The sequence below is a fragment of the Mustela putorius genome, unplaced genomic scaffold (assembly GCF_011764305.1).
Source record: "Mustela putorius furo isolate JIRA1106 unplaced genomic scaffold, ASM1176430v1.1 tig00000738_pilon_pilon_pilon, whole genome shotgun sequence".
In the NCBI taxonomy this organism is placed as follows: Eukaryota; Metazoa; Chordata; class Mammalia; order Carnivora; family Mustelidae; genus Mustela; species Mustela putorius.
The window spans coordinates 9,110,641-9,123,944 of NW_025421463.1; the positions used below are offsets into that span (position 1 = coordinate 9,110,641).

The 13,304-nt window shown below is 45.5% G+C and overlaps 1 protein-coding gene across 6 annotated transcripts in view; it reads right to left on the reverse strand.

The window, feature by feature from the left end:
* HMGXB4 (HMG-box containing 4) overlaps positions 1–12,837 on the reverse strand; it is a 29,801-nt gene extending 16,964 nt beyond the window's left edge. Inside the window, exons 1-5 of one of the 6 annotated variants that reach the window (XM_045083961.1) lie at positions 12,752–12,837; positions 7,280–7,398; positions 6,927–7,005; positions 6,705–6,819; positions 5,207–6,162 (exon numbers count right to left, since the gene is read on the reverse strand). In XM_045083961.1, coding sequence (XP_044939896.1) covers positions 5,207–6,094 — 888 coding nt within the window. In that variant the 5' untranslated portion in view covers positions 6,095–6,162; positions 6,705–6,819; positions 6,927–7,005; positions 7,280–7,398; positions 12,752–12,837. Of the gene's footprint in view, positions 1–5,206; positions 6,163–6,704; positions 6,820–6,926; positions 7,006–7,249; positions 7,399–8,052; positions 8,152–12,751 lie in introns of all 6 variants that reach the window. The other 5 variants (XM_045083960.1, XM_004743098.3, XM_004743097.3 and 2 more) reach the window with 5 other exon arrangements.
* Between the last annotated feature and the right edge of the window lie 467 nt (positions 12,838–13,304).

Consider the following 13,304-nt stretch of genomic DNA (forward strand, 5'->3'; position numbering starts at 1 on the left):
TGAGTTGGCTGTGGCCACAGAGGGCCTTGGCACACATTAGGGCCCTGGTTCAAACAAGCCTAGAAGGTAGGTCTGTTGTCATCCACCCCTTCTAGATGGAGAAATACACAACTTGCCCAACAGCATGGAGTTCATAAGTGGCACAGCTAGGATTTGCACCCACGTGCTTTGGCTCCCCAGCCCACACTCTTAACTTCAGATACGCTGAATCTCCTGACACTTATATTTTAAAATCTACCCTGACTTACCTTCTCTGAAACCAACCACGTTTCTCAATTGTCTATTTTTTTTCTTTAAAGGATTTATTTATTTATTTGACAGACAGCGGGAGAGTGAACACAAGCAGGGGAAGCGGGAGAAGGAGAAGCAGGCTTCCTGCTGAGTAGGGAATCCAGTGCCGGGCTCAATCCCCGGGTCCTGAGATCATGACCTGAGCCGAAGGCAGACACTTAATGACTGAGCCACCCAGGCGCCCCCCTTGCTTGTCTATTTTCGTTCCAGTCCCGGTCATGGGACCTAAAGTAGAAAGGGCACACAGAGGCTTTCAGCGTTCCTACCAGTTGGCTTTCCCATCTCTGCTCGCTGTAGTTGGAGGAATGCTATTCCTGAAACCTTCCTTCCTATCTCCAGGTAGACTTTTAGATAGCTCTTTTTTACTGAAACAAAACCAAGAGAAGGATTTTTTTTTTTTAACTCCACAGGATGGGGCACCTAGGTGGCTCAGTTGGTTAAGTGTTCGATTTTTGATTTTGGCTCAGGTCATGACCTTGGGGTCATGAGACTATGCCCCGTGCTGGAGCCTACTTGAGATTCTCTTGCTCTGCACCAGACCCCCACTCCTGCTTGTGCATATGCATGTGTGCTCTCTCTCTAAACACCCCAAAAGCCATAAAACAAACTCCACAGGAAATTTTTATGCACAGGTCAGGTTTTAAAAAGCATGGTGTATGTTCCATAAATACTTGCTTGATGAATAAATGATTAAATTCCGAGTATGACTACCTCAGGTTCGAATAGTCATGATCAAATACTGATTCCTAATAAAATTTTTGCTATACATAAAAATACCCTTCTTCTTTTTTTTTAACTAGCAATTGCTAGCCACATGCGTGAATTATAAATAAGTCCTACACTGGAGGAGATTATAATTTTATTTTCCAAGGCACCTAGGTTCAAAACCTTAAGGGCCATTTTCATACTCATTAATGCTTCTGTGTTCCCAGATTTAAGCCTTATAGCCAGCTCTTGTCCGTTTTGCCTTCAGAACCTCTCCTGAATCTGTTTCCTCAGCTGTTTCTATCAGGCTTTTTATTTTTTTTTAAAGATTTTATTTATTTATTTGTCAGAGAGAGAGGAGTGAGAGTGAGCACAGGCAGACAGAGTGGCAGGCAGAGGCAGAGGGAGAAGCAGACTCCCTGCCAAGCAAGGAGCCAGATGTGGGACTCGATCCCAGGACGCTGGGATCATGACCTGAGCTGAAGGCAGCTGCTTAACCAACTGAGCCACCCAGGCGTCCCTTCTATCAGGCTTTTACAGCACCTGAAGTCTCAGGCTATAATAACCTCCTGGGTGGTCTGTTACAATCCTTCCTCTGTCTCCTCCATCCGCTGCAGTGCTATCATTTAATTCCTAAATGACCGCTGAGAGTGTATCTAAGTCCTGCTCATAAGCCCCGAGTGCCTGCTGCCAAATTCTTAATTCAAGACTCTCTACAGTTTGCTCCTGACCTACCTCTTCAGTATTTACGTTTGCATCCATACTTTCATTCATTTGACATCTACCACAAAATGTCTACCACGGACAGTGAGGAGTTGAAGGTAAGAGTAAGGTGACTACAACAGTCCCTAAGGAGCTTAGTCTTTAAGAGGGGAAAACGGAATATGCACAGAAAAAGATCCAACATAAGGGACAGTAAGTGCAGTGACTTCCCAGAGGAAAGTGTATGGGGAGTCAGAAGGTAATTCTGACTGGAGGGTCAGGTTATCTTGGAAGAGGCGGCTTGTGATTAGGTCTTGAAGGCAAGGCAGAGCTTCAACTGATCCAAGAGAACAAAGATCACTACAAAAACACAAGCATAGGAGGAGCGGTAAGAGTGTAAGGGCCAAGTTTGGTTTCCACACAGCGCGTGTGATGCAGACTAAGAGGTAGAGCCGAGAAGGGAGGTTTAGGGCTAAATCCCAGACAATACCAAATACTTTGGTATTTATTCATTCAGCAAGTATTTATGGAGTAAGAACAACAGGCCAGACTGCGGGTTCAGGGCTGGGGATGAAGTGGAGAGCATGACAGACACGATTCTGGTCCTCCCAGAGCTCACATTCTAACGTGAAGGAGATAAAGATCCATTAAAGATGCCAAACCACAGGACTGTCCACATTAAAGCTGTACTTAAGAATATTCTGGCATCCGTGTGTACTAATTACATTGGGGAAGAAACAGAAAGGAGGCCATTTATGACATTAAGTACAAGGACGGATGAGGCACAAGATGGGGCAGTGGTAATAGAGGACATAAAGGCGTGGAAGTTATGAAGGAGAAAGAGTATCAGGCTCAATGCTTGAGTGGACGTAGTCAGAGGAGAGGGAAAGCAGGGAAGAGGGAGATGAAAAATGAGCTCTAAGACTGGAAAAAAATCAGGAACAGTGAAGACTGACTGGGAAGGGGTATGAGAATGCTATTTCTGATGAAGGTAATGTCCATATCCTGACAGAGGTTTGGTCACACAGGTATGTGCAATTGTCAGAACTCACCCAACAGTATACTAAACGTGTATACATGTGAGCACAAGTAAATTCCACCAAAAAAAAAAAAAAAGCCCTGGAAAAAAATACTGCACTTAAGTTAATGACATGCAAGCTCAAGTGTTTGGGTCCGGGGGGGGGAGTGTATGGTAGCTATAATTTCCTTCAAAATACATTATAAAAGATGGACTGACGTACAGACAGATGTGTGATAAAGCAAATAGCAAAATGGTAACTTAAGAATTTCATTGGGTGGCATATGGTGTTCACTTCGATTTCAAAGCCTTTTTTTTTTTTTTTTAAAAGATTTTATTTATTTATTTGACAGAGATCACAAGCAGGGAGAGAGAGAGAAGGGGAAGCTGGTTCCCCGCCGAGCAGAAAGCCCGATGCAGGGCTCAATCCCAGGATCCTGAGATCATGACCTGAGCTGAAGGCAGAGGCCTTAACCCACTGAGCCACCCAGGAGCCCCCGATTTCAAAGCTTTTTGTTTGAAAAATTTTATAATGAAGTATTGAGAAAAATTATTCTAAGCATACAATTTTGAGTATGGGTGACCAGAAGGACACAGGGGACACAGAAGCAGATGGTGCAGGAGATGCAGGTTTGGGAGGCTGGATGATGAGCTAATCAGGGGCACAGAGGTCTGAGGAACCCATGGCATCCAGGTGGAAGTATTTATCAGGCAGTTAGAAACGCAGGACTAGAGTTCACTTGTCCTGCTGTGCGACTGCCTACACATCTTTTTGCCTTCTTGCATTCCCTTCCACTGAAATCCGTTTTCTTTGGTAAGCTTTCTCTGACCACCCTGTCATCTTGCATTCAGCACTGTAAGATTAGTTTATGGCATTATTCATGTATTGCTAGAATGGGAGTTCTCAGGATAAGCAGAATCTTACACAGACTATACATGATTTCATGAAGCAATTTTCAAATAAACAAATGCGCAACACCTGACCTAGTATCCAACTATCTAGTTCTTTACGCTCCCACTCATTCTTGGCTCAGAAGGTACAGTTCCGTTTTTAATTTCTGAGAAATACATACTTAAAAGGCACTCTTTGGGGCACCTGGGTAGCTCAGTCAGTTAAGCTTCTGCCTCTTGGTTTTGGCTCAGGTCAGGTTCAGGGTCGTTGAGATCAAGCCCCTCATCAGTCAGAAGGAGCACAGAGCCTGCTTAGGCTTTCTTTCTCCTCCTACTTCTATCACCGACCCTATGTGTGCACAGGTACACATATGTGTGCCCTCTCCCAAATAAATAAATCTTTAAAAAAAAAAAAAAAGTACTCTTTGCAGTGGAAAACACAACTTACACCTCAATTACAGACCGAAGTGAAACTACCATTCCCAAATTCTTAATAGACTTGACTTTCTCCTTAGTAGCTCCTCTTTCAGACTTTATCTGACATTTTATTTTGCAAGGACTCTAAAAAAGGGAAGAAAATGGTTGTCCTTACGTGGTGAAACGGACCTTTCTGACCTTTTTCCTTCTCCGACTCTGAATTTCTAATTTTTTTTTTTTAAAGATTTTATTTATTTATTTGACAGGCAGAGATCACAAGTAGGTAGAGATGCAGGCAGAGAGAGGGGAGGAAGCAGGTTCCCCGCTGAGCAGAGAGCCCGATGCGGGGCTCGATGCCAGGACCCTGAGATCATGACCTGAGCCGAAGGCAGACGATTTAACCACTGAGCCACCCAGGCGCCCCATGAATTTCTAAATTTTTATAAAATTAATATATTACTTTGATAATAAAGGGGTAGCTTATTTTTTACAGAAAACCTTTAATGACATGGTCACCAGTCCCTAAGTACAGCTGCTAGAAGATTTCTCGAGTTGCAGGAAAGAAGTTAAACCAAGGTGGCTGGTTTCTCTTTCTTATCGCCTCAGCAATCAGTGTGATCCCTGAGGTCAGGAGCTATGTCCTGCCCAGCTCTGCACCTCTCTCCATCCACTGCAACACTGGGCCCAGCAAACAGGAAGCACTCACATAGTGAAAGAACATGCATTTGACACTTGGAAGAATACCAGTAAGTGACCCACGGAGGTTAGTGCAAAGCCACTAACTTGTCCCATGAACTTAGTCATTATTTCCCTCATTTTGAAGATGTGTTTCTCAGAATGAACTCAGAAAATACCTCTTCATCTCTCTCAATTGCCCCAGGCAGACAGCGCTGCTCAGTGAAAGAAACCAAGTTTGGCTCCTTCTGTGAATTCCAAGTTCAACGGGATCCCTAAACCTACGCTTAGCATGATGGGAGAACAACTCTATTAAGAAAACCCAGGAAAAATTAAGGTTGCTCCTTCTTTGCACCAGAGAAACTCGGCCACTGGCCCTATTTTACATCTCATGTCATTCCATCAGATTGGCCTCGCCACGCTCCCCGCTGTTCACCTCAGCTGCCTAATTCCAAGTCTGTTTACTACTATCATCTCTTAACCACCGCACTTAAAAAAATGGTTTACCTTTTCTCCTCTGTCTCTTTCTCTGTCTTTTTCCTCTTTTTTCTTTTTTTTCTCACCATGCCCGTCTGTGTGGAGGCTGGGCAGTGGCTGGGGAGGGGCAGCGGCTCCAGGGTGGGGGATGCTGGGAGGAGGGCCGGGCGCCACTGCGACCTCTCCCACGGTGGCCGCTGCAAGGCCTGAACTTCTCTTGGACTTGGAGTGCCGCCTCTCTTTATGCTTCTCCTTGTCCTTCTTCTTTTTGCTCTTCTTGGACTTCTTTTTCTTCTTGATTTCCCGGTAAGAGTCGTCGATGACTAACTCCCCAGCCTCTAGCTCCCCACCAGAGGACGAGTCCGATTCTACTAGAATAGGTTCCAGTCCTGAAAGATCAAGGTTAGCACTGTGGGATTCTGGGAACTGGGAGCCATCCGCCCCACAGCCTTCGGGGCCGGGAGAGGAACGCGGGTCTGAGGAGGACTTGTGCTTCTTCCGGGCTGTTTTCAGAAAGCTCTGTAACTCGTGTCCTAGGAGTAAAGCACCTTGCTCATCCCGAGCTGATTTCTTAGAGGATTTTTTCACAGTCGCTTGTTGAGAGGGGTACTGAAAAGGCTCCTCATCAACTGAGCTGCTTCCCTTCTCCTTTGGTGAAAGAATCAGTTTCATCTTCAAGCCATCGGGCTCTCGAAGGGTCAGTGTCTCTGTGTTCACATAGAGTGGTTTCATTTTTTTGGATTTGTGGGAACCACCATCCTCCAGGGACAGCTCCCCACTGCTTCCACTTACTTTCTTCCTGTGGTGTTCCTTTTTACTCTCTGAATGACTTGAAGAACTAGAGGATTTCTCCCCCGTCTTTTTGGAGGGCTTGGAGCCTGTTGCCAGCGGGGAAGTGATGGCTTTCAACAGGTCCATGGCTGTATCGGCAGACTGCGGGCTGGACTTTTTCTTTTTCTTCTGTGACGACTCCAAAGACGAAAGGTCTGGAAATAATCAAAGAGAGTAATGTCCACACGACAAACCAACTTCCACCAAATTTCCTCTCTCACCAAAAAAACTCAACTAACAAGAGGAAGAGGCTAAGAGAAATGATTTGAGGGAGGCCCTTCCACTGATTCCTGATGACGCCCATGTCCTTCTTGGCTCAGTAGATGTTGCCTGACCCTGGACACAGTTCTTGCCACTGAGTTCGCTTCACTGAGTCTTCACAGCAGCCAGAGAGGGGAGACCCAGAAGAACGGACTAAGCTGCGGGATTACGAGCAGTTACAGTTTAGGTTACACTGCAGACAGAGTGTCATTTGCTTCCACGTTCAGGACAAGCCCGTTCTAGTAAAGGGTTAGTCTCATCAGCTGTGCGCATAAGAGAGCTAAGAAAAACTGGTCTTCTGAGTGGATAGGCACTGGACTGAGAGGTAACCCACAGGTGCAGGCCAGAGGGCCCAGGACTACATATGGCAAAAGGGATGCTAGGTAACAATGGGCAGAAGATAAGTGGATGATTGGGGGGAGAAGGAACCTGGTACCTGGTGTATCACAAATGAAGACTGTTCTTCTATGCTGAATCCTCCAAAATACCAGCCCTCCACCTCTCTCCTCCTTCACACTGGTTTATCGGCACTCAGAACAAGAACCACTGTCCTGTTAAATAGGCCACTGAGTCAGCAACATCTGGATCCCTTTCCCCTACCCCGACTCCAAGAACCAGTGATGTGCTCATCCCACCTGCTGCCCCTTCCCCTCCTTACCTCCATAGTAGTAATCATCAGAGGAGTGCTTCCTCTTCTTCTTGTGTGTGTCCGTCCCCAAGAAATAAAGCTCACTATCCTGGAATTGAAGAGGAAGAAGAATTGACCACTGAGTAAGATGATGAGGCAACAGCAGTTTGGAACCAATTTTGTTCTTTGATTTCTGACTTTGGAAAACAAAGTAAAACACAGGAAAACTTAAAAGTAGACAGCGAACGATGTTTCTCTTTTAAAGTTTTAAAAACACGCTTCTTTCTTCCAGTACTAGGAAACAGGACGTGAGATGGTTAAAAACTCTCCTAACTCCTATGTTTAGAATTTACCTTTAACTTCTTCTTGGAAGAATTTCTGACCTGAGCAGCGATTTCTTCCTCTTCCCTTAAAAAATCTTTGTAAGAACGTTTCTTTTCTCGTTGGCTTCGGCCAGCGGCTAGTCCCGTGTCCTCAGAGCTGTGATCACCATCAAAGCAATCTGAAAGCCAGATTCATTTGGGGAAGGAAAGGAGAAAGGCAATTAAGTGACAACCAGACCACCACGTATGTAATGCAATAGTTCCTCCATTTCCAAGTTAAAATCACATCTCAACAAGTCCACTGGAATACTTGGCTAGGATCCAGGGGGACAAGACTATTTCTTGATGACCTGGCTGCAAATACAAGAACCAAACCTGAAGAAACAATGCTTCCACGCTATGCAAAGGCCCCATGTGCATCCTCAGACATGGTTTCTTAGTTGTGATTTGGCAGGTGGACACAGACTTGCAGAGGTAAGGCTGAAAAGAATAAGGATTCACGTGCTGTGCTGCTCTGTGGGAGTCCAAAATGTGATTCCTATCCCCAGACTCCTGCACACTGGAGCTGGCAAGGACCACGAGTGCTGCAGGGGATCGCCCCAATAGACTACAGAGACTTAGAGTTCAGACTCTCAGGTTGGAACCCTGTCCTGGTTTTCGCTTCCATGGGCCCAGTCTGGGGGATGATGTGGAGGCTGGGTGTCAGAATACTGCTCTGGACCATCACTTGGGAGTCCAGGCTGTGGTGGCCAGTCCTGGTCTCTATGTCCATGGGCTGCAAGGATTGAAGAGGAAACCCTCTTTGGAATGCTGCTCAGATTAAGGGGTCATACCTTCTTTCTTCACGGAGTCATCATAAGCCATGGCGGTCCTGCAGGGCCTTTGTGAATGTGTCACTGTGTCCAGGCTCCTTCCGGTCTACAGGACCAGGTCTGAGAAACAAAGAAGGAAAACCCTCCTGTAATGCGAAATCACTGTGGAGAAGCAAACTTCCAGATGGAAATGCGTAGTGATCCAAGGGCAGCAAGATACAGGGAGTGTCTTGTCACCTCCTCATTCTGTTTGTAAATATACTGGGGTTGAAACTGCAGGAAGTGGTACTGGGCTTAATTTGATTTGATTTATGAGTTAGAGTTATGATTTGGTGAAGTATATAGAATACCTCCCATGTAATAAAAAATAACTCAAAATGAGAATTCCTGAAATGCCAACAGGACTGACAACAGTGAGATGGCAAATACTGACATTAAGTCAGAGGGACGGGTTCAATATGGTGACAAAATGCACAGATAAAGCAGGATGCAGAGGAAGACAGATTACAGCAAACATTCCTGACCATAAAGTCCTACCACGTGGATTGGTGACAGGCTAAAATCTATTGTATTACAGTTTAAACAGAAGTGATGATAACATCATAGGGATAGTAAAGACATTTAGAGTGTAATTTTTTGGTATGCATTTTGTTGGCCTATATGAATTTGCTTAAAACTGTAGACATGTAAAAGCAAGGACACTTTTTCCATTAGTTGGTCACATGACAGCTTTCAAGGCTGTCAGGCCTTTTTTAAAGGTTAGGTGAAAATAAGAATTATCATTTGACCATTGGTGGTGAAATTTTTATGATTATTAAGGTTTTCATTGATTTGAAGAATTCTTGTAATTTAAATGTTCTAAATATTATTTTGAATTTGTTAAAAACAGTTTTTTAGACATTCAAGTCTATATGTCACTTTGACTTTGACAATGACAAGCCACAGACTTGTCACAGCCATAGAGTACACAGACTGTACTCTAAGGTAAAGTTCTTCAGGTACTTTAAGGACAGACAATGTCACAAATCCTACAGGAAATCTTTACAGGAAATTTAAGAATGACATTCTAAATATATTGAAAATGTTCTCATCCGGTTAGTGAAATGCTTACAAGGTGATCAGATTGCTTATTTATTTACATTTTATTTTACCTTCATCACTACATGGAGAATCTAGAAATGCTGAAGGGCTCTTCAGTGAGACATTGCCAGTCCCTTCGTGTGGGTATGGTTAATATTGAAGTATGTAACTCTTGTGAAAGAAAATCTGATTAACAAGAGAAACTCTCCTAAGAGTTACATTTAAAATAAACGAAAGGAAAAAAGATTTAATTGCACAAGTCAGATAAAATCCAGTGCGCAGACATGCCTAAGTTGAACAAACAAAGAGAAAAAGCAATTACCAAGAATGTTTTATAAGGAACATTAAGAAAAGTAACATAAAAAAGCATTTCTCCACTTCCCTGAGAAGGAGAAGGAAGAATGGACTTGGTCAAAGCTAAGAGAATCTAGAGTGAAGCAAAGAAACCAAAGGGATTGAATTATTTTAATGATAAGCCAGAGAACTGCTTGCTCTGAGGGCTTTTCATAGGAAATGAAGGGGATTTAAGGTCAGAGCTCATGTAGAAATATGAGGCAACGTACATCATGTAGCTAGTTTTTCATGCCCCAGCATTCTCAACTTTCTCAAACAGAAATTACTGCCCTCCCTTTTCCACACAAGAGGTGCTGACTCCAAAAGTGGTGAAGGAAGGGGGAATGTCATAGGGAATCATGTGCATTCATTTGAAAATCTTATGCCCTCTCACTGGCACAATATACTGACTTTATTAGAAAAATGTATATAGGTCCCATTAGTTTTCATAGGCTGGTAATGCCAAGAAATGCCACAACTTGAGACCTGAAGTTAAATGTTTTCATGCCAAGTAAATTTTGGCTACAAATGTTTGATAAGGAAATACTCTTAAACATTCAATGTCATAAATATGGCCACTAACCTATCGTCAACAACAAGAAAATGCACTTCTAAATGAAGCAAAGGCAGGCCCTGAGACTTACAGGCCAGCTTTCTTTTTAGTAACATCAAAACTGATATAAAACAGAGTTGAACAATCTAACAGTCAGAGCAGGAATAAGCATTTCCGAAGACAGTATGAGAAAGAAAACCATGATGTGACCTCTGAACCACAAAAAAATGTTCATGGTTTCTTAACTGACTGCTCTGAAAAACCACCAGTGGATTTAAAAAGTTGTGAAAAGGAACAGGAAATCAGGAGTTGATCTTCAGAGGCACAGGCAACAGAGAAAACACGTGCTGGTTTGAGCACTATGTATTGGAATTACGCCTGCTGCTGTTGAAATTGTCATTAAAACACTGAAAAGCATTTTAGAAATTACAGGATTAAATTACCTGTAGAGAAAAAAAAAAGAGCGGGGCCTGAAGGCAAGGCTGGTTCCCTAAAGAACTGGAGCAGTCAAGAATTTAAAGAACTGAAATTGAATGCAATGGACTACGCCACTCACAGCTTGGGCAGGCTGATGGACCTTGAATTTTTAGGTTCTTTAAAATCAAGATATTATTGCAGCTCAGGGGTTAGTTTTGGTTACTGACTCATAAAGGAAAGATGAAACCAGATAAAGAAGTCTCAAGCAATAGTTTGGAAGAAAGGCAGAGTTAGGACAACATTTATATTGGATCAAATGACCCCCTGATATTCTTTCCAGGTCTTGAATATTATCCATGGTAAGTTCAGAGTTTAGGGTTAGGCAGCGCATTGTGGGATTAACGAAAGTGAAAAACATTAGGTTTGATTTTCACATTAGAAAGCAGAGGCCATAATTACATTAAATGTTGGCAAAAGTAAAATAGGTATTAAAACCCATTCTCCTGAATTCCATCATTTTGGAGTGTATAGAATTCAATGTTGTCAACTTCAAGAGGCAGGGATAGTTTTACGATTATATTCCTCTTAGTGTGCTAAGAAATGACAACATTCGTGAAAATTCATTATTTAATGTTGGGTATGGAGGCCAGAAACATGCCATCACAAAAAACGTGTACTCATGCAATGTGCAAATTGTTGAATGGCTCTTCTGGGACTCTTCTTCAGGATCTGAAAAAGGGGAGGCGGAGCTGCTGTTCCACGTGTAGAGAAGCATTTTGTTCAGGCACAGCTTTCGGGATTACCAACGTGATGAATGAAAATGCGAAAATCATCAGGCATAGTATTTTCTTATCTTGCAGATCCAAATGATAATTATTGGGGAAAAAAAAAAAAGAGTTTCAGAAGGTGATTTGTTTGAGGTAATCTGAGCCCCAGCAATCGCTAACAAGCTTCTTCATTCCGGAATGTAAATGAGTGTTGAAAAAGAGGGAACATATTAAGCCCCTGATCTGAGCAGTAAGCAAAATCCTGAATTCCGGGTCTAGTCCAGGAATGAGAGCCTTGTTCAAGAGTCGGGGTTCTCTTCCAGCACTCCCTCCACGAACTCCCATTGCCTGGCCATGTAGAAAAAGGAAGGAAGGTGCACATCCAGCTGTTGCCAGTTTCCAAATTGTTGCTGTTACTGTTTACTTCTGGGAGAGCGCAGGTGCTGTCCTGTCATTTTTGTAGAGATCTCCTCCAATCTCAGAACACCGAGACTCCGAATTCCTGCCACTCCCTTCTCCAGGAACCTACCTCTGCAGCACTCACAGCCCCTGCCAGCTCTGGAAACTGCGGAGATCCGACAGCCTGGGACGGGGATTGAATCCTATCACTGCAAGGCAGCTAAGCGGAACCACGACCACCGCACAGATCGGCTGGCAACACACATTTCCAAAAAACGCACCAATACAAATTTTGACAAGCTTTTGTCCAATCAACAGGCTTTCCTTTGAGGTTTTTTTTTTTTTTTTTAATTTGTTCTGCTATAAGGGAATATAATCAGCCACCTGCTTAACCGGCAAAGAGAGGGGGGAGATGGTGCTCCTCTGATGCATAATATAAAGTAAATCTACAAGTAATAGCTGTTGGGGGAAACGGGCCTGTACGGAGATCGCACTACGAAGGCACGTTCCAACTGGGTCGCCCGCAAAAAGGACACACAACACCGGGTTATTTATACAGAGAGCCCCCAGGACCACCGCTTGTGCGGTCCTCACGCAAACCAATGGGATTCTCCCGGCCGTTTTGCAGCAACAGCTAGTTCAACAAAGCTCTGTGAAGAGGAAAAGAAGAAAGCTCCTCGCATCCTCTCCAGCCAGCCGAGGGCCCTGCCCTCCCGCCGCACCGGCCCCGTGGCCCTTTCGCCTTGACAGCCCCGGGACCCCGCGCCTCGGGTCCCGAGCCGCACCGCGGCCCCGACCCGGTCCCCGCGTCCCCGGTGGCTTCCCGGCGCCCCCGAGGGCGGAGACGGCCCCGGCAGGGGGAGGGGCGGCCCGTGCCCGCAGGCCCCCGGGGCGGCCGCACGCCCCCTCCCGGCCCCGCAGCTTTCCCGCCTTCCCCATTTGAACAGCTCCCGCCCGCCTTCCTTCCGCGGCCCGCTCCAGCCCCTTCCCGGGGGCGGACTGCGGCCGCTACTCCAGTCCCCGGCTCGGCCTCTGGGGTAGGCCGCACCGGGCCTGAAGCGCCCCAGCGGCGGTGTCGCGGGCCCAAGCGGCGGGTGGAGGCGGGGCGGGGCCGCTGCCGCCTCGGGGAGGGGGCCCAGGCCGGCCTCGTGGGGGCTCCGCTCGCCGCTACCTTCACTCGGCTCGCCCGGATCCCGCCTCAGCGCCGCCGACCGCCGCCATCTTGGAGAAGGAGAGAAAAGCGCGAGCGGCCAGGGAGCCTCAGTCGATCCCAGAGCGCAGACTCCGGCTGGGGAAGGGGAATCCCGCTCCTGTCAGAGTGCCGAGTGCATCGAAAGAAGCGCGCCGCTGGCTGAGCCAGGGAACCCGAGTTGACTGAGAATTTTCGGTGGGGCCAGGCTTGGGCTGGAAGCTTTCTGAACATTATAGCGTTTAATCCTCACGGCATCCCTGTGAGGTAGGTTTGGTCACATTTTGCAGATGAGAAACAGGCTCAGAGAGGTTAAGTGACTTGCCCAACCGCACACAGGTAGTCTTCTGATTCTTAATGGACGCTCTTTCCACAAGACCCTGCTGTTTCCTTCGGGATATTTTTGTACCTAAATTCTCTCTCTGCGAAACCTAGATCATGCAGATTAATAGCAGCGGTGCTTGTTTGGAATTTGGCATTTATGTTTGGGTGGTTGGCATACTTCGGGTGAGGTGGAAGGACATATTTTTCTAAC